This window comes from Anneissia japonica, unplaced genomic scaffold (assembly GCF_011630105.1).
Source record: "Anneissia japonica isolate Jap-2015-1 unplaced genomic scaffold, ASM1163010v1 scaffold288173_len209237_cov177, whole genome shotgun sequence".
NCBI classification, from domain to species: domain Eukaryota; kingdom Metazoa; phylum Echinodermata; class Crinoidea; order Comatulida; family Comatulidae; genus Anneissia; species Anneissia japonica.
In genome coordinates this window covers 160,650-168,024 of record NW_022687201.1, presented here as the reverse complement: position 1 = coordinate 168,024, position 7,375 = coordinate 160,650, and the positions used below count along the sequence as shown (strand labels likewise).

The 7,375-nt window shown below is 31.9% G+C and overlaps 1 protein-coding gene across 1 annotated transcript; it reads left to right on the top strand.

The window, feature by feature from the left end:
• The first annotated feature begins 1,056 nt into the window (after positions 1 to 1,056).
• Positions 1,057 to 6,619, top strand: LOC117118214. The gene is made up of 7 exons (XM_033262731.1): positions 1,057 to 1,085; positions 1,273 to 1,498; positions 2,850 to 2,915; positions 4,127 to 4,225; positions 5,021 to 5,170; positions 5,635 to 5,677; positions 6,156 to 6,619. Exons 2-7 carry the CDS (start codon positions 1,289 to 1,291, stop codon positions 6,617 to 6,619), a joined length of 1,032 nt encoding a protein of 343 aa, XP_033118622.1. The 5' UTR covers positions 1,057 to 1,085; positions 1,273 to 1,288.
• Positions 6,620 to 7,375: the final 756 nt, after the last annotated feature.

The window sequence follows — 7,375 nt, the reverse complement described above, 5'->3', positions numbered from 1 at the left end:
ATGTATATATATATATATATATATATATATATATATATATATATATATGTTGTGACTATGTTTGTTCCTATATTAGGCATAGGATTATATTATATAATCGCAAATTATTATTATTATTGTTATTATAAGTCTGTTTTGTGTATACCTGTATAATTGTTTTGACCATGTCGTGGTGGTGTCTATGTTGACTCGCAAGAGGGAATATAACTCAAATTATATTTATTAGACTTTAATAATAATAATAATAATAATAAGAATAATAATAATAATAATAATAATAATAATAATAATAATAATAATAATCATAATAATAATAATAAAAAGAATAATAATAATGTAGTTTTATATAGCGCCATATCCATTTAACATACCGTAAGATGCCCAGGGCGCTTGATATGTGGACAGGAACTCGATCAATGATTTTAGGTCTAGTTTGCTTTACAGTAAAGTAGTATTGCAGACAACTAGTACAGTTTTATTTATGAGCGAAATCTTTTAAACATTGTTATTGGTGATTGCCCATCGAAGGTGAAACAACGGAAAAACTCGTATTAAATTACAAATTACAAATTATTGCTCCGGTGCATCTATTCTAGGGAGGCGTTTATTGCTAATGAGCTTATGGAAGGGGCGTTTATTTTGAATAAATACGGTATTTAACAACAGATTTCTCACAGAAATATTAATAGGCCACCAATATTGCAACTGGTCAGTTAGGTTGAAATTTGTTGATAATCACCGCTCTCGAATAATGAGTGCAACCATGGAGGTACAATTCTACCTAAGTGATCAGTTACGGTGACAAATAAAATGCTGATACACTTTTATACTGGTGACAGCACAATTCATCATTCAATTGATCAGAATCCCCTAATCAGGTTTGGTGACGGCATCATGAATGGTGATGTCACCGAAACTGATATTTATCAGATCTATAAGGTAGAACCTTGTGCTTCTAAGCAAAGTGGGCGGAGCTAAAAAAAGATATTTGTTTCAGTAACTTGTGATCTAACTCCATGTTCAAAGTTATTATGAAGTTTCTTGCTTGTGAATGTGGTGTATCAGTTTATTGAAGGCAATCAAAGGTAAGACTTTACATACACTTTGCTTTAACACAAAATAGGTTATACACTCATTCCCACAGTAAATCAGTTACTTTCCTACTATTCTACACATCATACCACACTTAACTAGAAAACGTTTGTTAAATTATCCCTATAAGCAGATTTTTGAAAATTAATCAATATTTGTATTGTACTTTTATTTTTCCAGTTTAAAATAAGTGAACATGCCAACAAACGTACCAATACAAACATCTTCTCCAGTAGCTCAGTTAGTAACTTGCCAACCAAAAATCAAACCATACCGGAAAGCGGCAATTATTACCGGCCTTATCCAGATTGCTCTATCAGCGCTATCCTTTGCATTTGGTGTGGCTTCCATTTTTTCAGGTTATTTTGCTGTGAATATTGCACTTCCCGTTTGGGGTGCACTTGGGGTAAATATTATGATTAAAAATGCTTATAGTTTCATCACAATGTGATATTATGATTAAAATGCTTATAGTTACATCACATTGTGATATTATGATTAAAAATGCTTATAGTTTCATCACATTGTGATATTATGATTAAAAATGCTTATATATAGTTTCAACTAATTGCTACTGTTAATTCTTCCCGTTGGAATGAAACAGCACTTGTATTTCTATCATGGTCAATCAGCAGCTATTTTTTAATTGTTTAATTAATTGATGCATTTTCCCTGTTTCCCAGGACGAACATAACTATGTCGAATTCATATCCTAATATCGAGTGTATCCCATAACTATCGAGTTTACTTACAAATTACCGTACTACCTTTCACGTTTACACACATTCCTCCTGGTTAAGTTTATTAACACAAATCGCACCTGTCCAGTTTAGCCTTTAGCGATGTGTGTAAATGCTGTGTAGAAACGTTCATGTAGGTCGACTCAACATATTCCATGCATTTTATAATAGGTATTCTAGTATTAATTCGCAACTCCATTGCCGCCAGCCTCAGTGATGGCGTGATTTAATTTCATTTATTTAGTCCGAAGTGCAACTGACAAACACAAAATGACCAAAAAAAAAAAAAAAAAAAGAAACAGAACTCAATTTGCCGGACAGGATTGCCGAAAACTGAATTGAATCATTGTCTTGGCTCTCTGGTGCCAATGAGAACAAAATAAATTACCATAGGCCTAATATAGTCAAGTAAAATATGGTTAAAATATATATAAAAATAGGCCTATATACTGTATGTACAAAATCATCAATGAAATCAGTCAAAAGTTTTCTGTGAAAGGCGCTATATAAATATATGAACATTAACATTAAAAGTAAATAAGGTAAAATTTTTAAAAAATATGCGGATTATATTTGTGCTGTTACAGTAATAATCAGGGGGTTTAGGTGGTGGGATGGGCCGGCCCTTGTGCTGTTACAGTAATAATCAGGGGGTTTAGGTGGTGGGATGGGCCGGCCCCGGCCCCTCCTCCCTTTTTTTGGAAAGATAAAAAACATAAATTTAATAAAGAAAAATAACGTCTCAGAAGTCAATTTTGGCCGTCAAGAAAACAATAATTCCCTCCGAACCCCCTACAGTACCGGTAAGTTGTTTCTTGATCGTCCCCGCTCCTTTCAGTCATCTCTAGATCCACCCCTGATTATTGCTTTCACATATTTTTCATTTCAAAATACTAGACCACAGTACCATTGTTTAAAATAAATTAATTAAATAATTGTATATGCCTTATGAAAGATGTGTAGAATTGTAAATGTTATTTCATTCTAAAACCGTTTAATTTTCTATACAATATGCAGTTCTACCTGATGGCCGGATGTCTTGGAGTGATTGCAGGATATTTAAAAGAAAAAAATGCATGTGTTGTGAGTTACATAACTTTTTACTTGATAATAATAATGAAAATAATTATTATAATTTTAATAATAATAATAATAATAATAATAATAGGCCTAATAATAATAAGGCCTAATAATAATAATTGTTGTTATTGCTTATATTACGTTGATTTTCTTAGCTATAAATACTTGTTATTAGTTACTAATTAGTATACTTGTTATTATTTGTACAATTTATATTATTATAGACCGGTCGGATTTGGAGGAAGGTGTCACATTTTTGCAGAATTTACCAGACCAACTTTTTCTAATGTATTTTTGACGTAGATTACGAATCTGATTGTTGATCGGTCCGGGGAGGGGGATTTTTCGAGATATGTGGGGTCAAAGGTCAAATCTGGCATGTTTAAGGAAGGGGATCACAAAAGTGAATTAGTGTACCAAAATAATGTTTTCTAATGTAATTTAGGTCATAGATTCCAAAAATGGACAGGTATGGAGTCGTTCAAAAGTTATTGGGTCAAAGGTCAAATAAGACATAATCTGGGAAAGGGTGTTGCCTGTGTGATAAATGTGAAAAAAGAAACATTTCTGACATGTTTTTGGGCGTAGAATGGGAATGTATTATCTGTACAGTTAAAATTGTTACATTGTTTAACCCAAAATGAAACTTTTCGGTACCTGTACTCACTATAACTATAGGATTCATTATTTATCTCTGGTTCTTAATTGCTGACAAGCATGCCAAACTTTGACCCTGGGAAAATATTTCTTTTTTAAATAAAATTAATAATCATTCTACAAATACTTTTCCAAAAAAAAAAAAGAAGACGCAACACCTGGGCCGTGTGCAATAATTACTTTTACTATAAGACAACTCAAGAAAGTTTTAAGGTAATAAAGGATGTTATAATAATGGTAGGAATATCTATAATTTGTTTAAGATATTATGAGGGAGATTTTACAACCTTATGAAAACGATAACGAATACGTCATGATTATTATCATCATTCACGCAAAATGCATGATTTATGGAAGCAAAAGGCATGAATTACCTACGTTGTGACCGACTGTATGTAAAGGATTGTCTTAAAATTTGATGAAATGACTGTGTTCGTTATCGTTTTGTGAAAACTCCCTACTAAGATAAATATTATATAGTAATTATATATAATTGGAATGATGAATCTAAATTATTATTATAGGCCTATTAACTAATTACTTAATATCATTTTCAGATTGTGTGTTGTTTGGTGATGTCAATACTTGCAGCTGTAACTGCCTTGGCCCATGCTACTATTGGAAGTATTTCGGCGGCGCATGGTTCTTTTGTTTATGTGAGAGAACATTATATCATTGCCCTTATTTAAGTAGCTGTGCTGCTTTTTAGGGAATTGAAGAGAGAAATGGATGTGGAAAAAAGGAGCATAAAAGGAATAGGAAATAATTAAAGAATGGAATGAAGGGAGGTAGGAAAGATGGATATATGTGTAGAGCTGTAATAATAAGCAAAAGATTGTTTGAAGGTTTGCATGGCGAAGTATAATATATAATTAATACTTGCGGTACACCACGTAGATAGTTCTGAAAAGAACTGTTGTTGTTGGTTGAGAATATATAAGCAAAAGGGAAGGAAAGCCGAAATCAGAGAAGATACAAGATACAGCATAATTTTGTTGATTGAAGACTATTTAGTTAATTTATCTAATAACGATTATATCAATTTTATCAATGTTATGAAGTCTACTGAATATGATGTTATTCTATCCGTAACTAGCTTCATAAAACAAGCTCTAAAATTGCGAAAGGAACGGGTTTATAATTTTTTTTAAACTTTTTTTTTTGTCTCTTTTGATTGCACATTTGCTGATTCCTCTTTTTGTTGTCACGTTTTGTCATTAATTGTATCTTGACTGTAATATTTTTTTATTTAGTGATGTCATTAAAAGAATACATTATCCAAAAAAAAAAAATCTGAAAATTGTAGATGGTAGAATGAAGAGAAAATAACCACAAGTGGGTAAAAGTGGAGCATTGAAAAAAAGTGATATAGATGGTAGGAAATTAGTATATTTTGTAATTTCTTCAAAATTCAAATTTTATTATAATTAGCAATTGATATTTATCAATAGACTCCAGAAGGGTATTTTGTTGTCAGCATTCTGAGTGTCCTAGTTGCAGTGATTGAACTTGCCACAGCCATTGTTACATCAGTATTAATGTGTTGTGAGATAGACGGTCACAATGAGACCTGTTGTTGCTGTCTCCAGCCGCAACCAAATGTAAGTCATTAAGGGTAGTATTTGTTATATTCTTAATTCAATTTCACTTTAAAATTTCACTTTACCTGCTTTGAAGATTTTTTGATTATTATGATAATGGTTATATTACAAAATTTAGCTATTTCCTTGTTAGATGGAACAAATATCATATCCTGCCCTGCTACATCTTGTGTGCAGTCTTATGCCTTCCTATCAAGCCACTTGATGTGGGTTTTGGCGTGTCAGGATAGTTGCGCTGGCGTGCGCCCCTTCCCCAACCAAAAAAAAACCAACCAAAAAAAAAACAAAAAAAAAAAAAAAACATCGCGTGTATTCATACAATTATGTTTGAAGTAGTAGAACAAGTCAAGTTAGATCTGATAAATTATCTAAGCTAATGGAAAATAAACAAAGTATATTTTAATATTTTAAAATAATTATTATTTGTATTTAATATTTGTGCAATACTTTCGTTTACATTATAGATTATCGGCCAGCCTCAATATGTACCTTATGTTGTTCAACCTGGTAATTTTGTTTTTCTTTTCTGGGGAGTCGCACTCACATTATTTCAGACAATAATAATAATAATAATAATAAATCAATAGTTATATTTATAGTGTAAAAAGCATCTACAGACTTAAAATAAGACATGCATACATAAATCAGATAAAAAAAAACATTGGTTTTGAAACTTATTAAAAGATTTTTTCTTCCACCTTAGCAAATTAGAGGAAACAAAATATACGCAAAAATTAAAATAATTTTAAAATTATTGTTGATAAATCTGATTTTAAAACTAAGTTAAGATTTTTTTTTTCTGAGCGAGTTTCATAAATCTGATTTTAAGACTGATTTTTTTTTTTCCCCCTTTGGCAAGACTGATTTTTTTTTTTTTTTTTTTTTTTTTGGCAAGTTTCATAAATCTGCACCCTGTCGGCATGACACCATAAATTATTGTACCAAGATATTTATTCAGTCTAAAATACTTAAATTACTATCGCAGGTCAAGTTTTCAGCAGAGGTCAAATTCAGGTTCAGAGATATCAGCAGCAGCCGTTTGTTGGGCATCCTGTTGTCATTGGTCAGCCACAGGTTGTGGGTCACCCACATATGGCTGGTCAACCACAAGTCATTTGTCAGTCACAGATTGTGGGTCAGCCAAATGTCGCTGGTCAACCACAAGTCATTGGTCGGTCACAGATTGTGGGTCAGCCAAATGTGACTGGTCAACCACAAGTCATTGGTCAGCCGCAGATTGTGGGTCAATCACAAGGTATTGGTCAGTCACAGGTTGTGGGTCAACCAAATGGGGCTGTTCAACCACAAGTCATGGATCAGCCGCATGATGTGGGTCAGCCACCAGTCGTGAGTCAACTACAGTTCACTGGTCAACCACAGCAAAATGTAGAGTATATGGGCCAAGCCTCTGGACAGATGCCTGTCTGCACTGAACAAGAGAGAAATTAAATTCATTGATTCATCATTGTAGCACCAGCTTACATATATTTCATTATAATTTAGTTTATAAAATAATCATATTACACATTACAAAGTTTCAGTTTTATAATATCTAAAATAGTGCTATAGGCCTACACTTTAATTGTAAAATTGTTGATAATATAATTATATGTAATAATGTTAGTTTTATTGTATTTTATTATAGATATATTTCAAATACGTTACGGTATAGCGACTCATAATTATTTGGAAATGTATATGAATGGCAATAATAAATCAATGACAATGATATTGTTACTTTAAATATTATACAAAATACCTAGGCATTATTAATCATTAAGATTATTTCGTGTTTGTATTGTGTGGCCGCTTGGTTTCAGGAAGAACAAGCCATGTCGGCTTTTATATAAACAGAGAAAATACTATAAACATCATAAATTGTTTGTCCATTTGTTTTATTATATAAGAGGCCTATTCTGTCAGAAACGAACTGTACAATATACAAACTGAGAGAATGTATGGACGAGAAGATAACCACTATCAAAATGGACACACAATTGATTTGCTTGTAAGTACTTTTAAGTAGGCCTACTTATGTTGTAGGATCTTCAAATTTTATAATGAACTAGTAAGCAGTTTCGATTGTGTTTTGACTTCATAACTACTACAAATGGCAATATCATAGACTGAATTATGTGTGGTCTATTAAAATAGATAACATCACATAACTATAGTCAAATTGATAATACAGTACAAAAACGTGGG

Bases quoted from the DNA above. Each gene is read 5' to 3' on its own strand.
- LOC117118214 (XM_033262731.1), top strand. From the start codon at position 1,289: ATGCCAACAAACGTACCAATACAAACATCTTCTCCAGTAGCTCAGTTA. The intron at 2,916-4,126 runs GTGAGTTACATA...TATCATTTTCAG, and splicing joins AAGAAAAAAATGCATGTGTT to ATTGTGTGTTGTTTGGTGAT. The intron at 5,171-5,634 runs GTAAGTCATTAA...TTTACATTATAG, and splicing joins GTCTCCAGCCGCAACCAAAT to ATTATCGGCCAGCCTCAATA.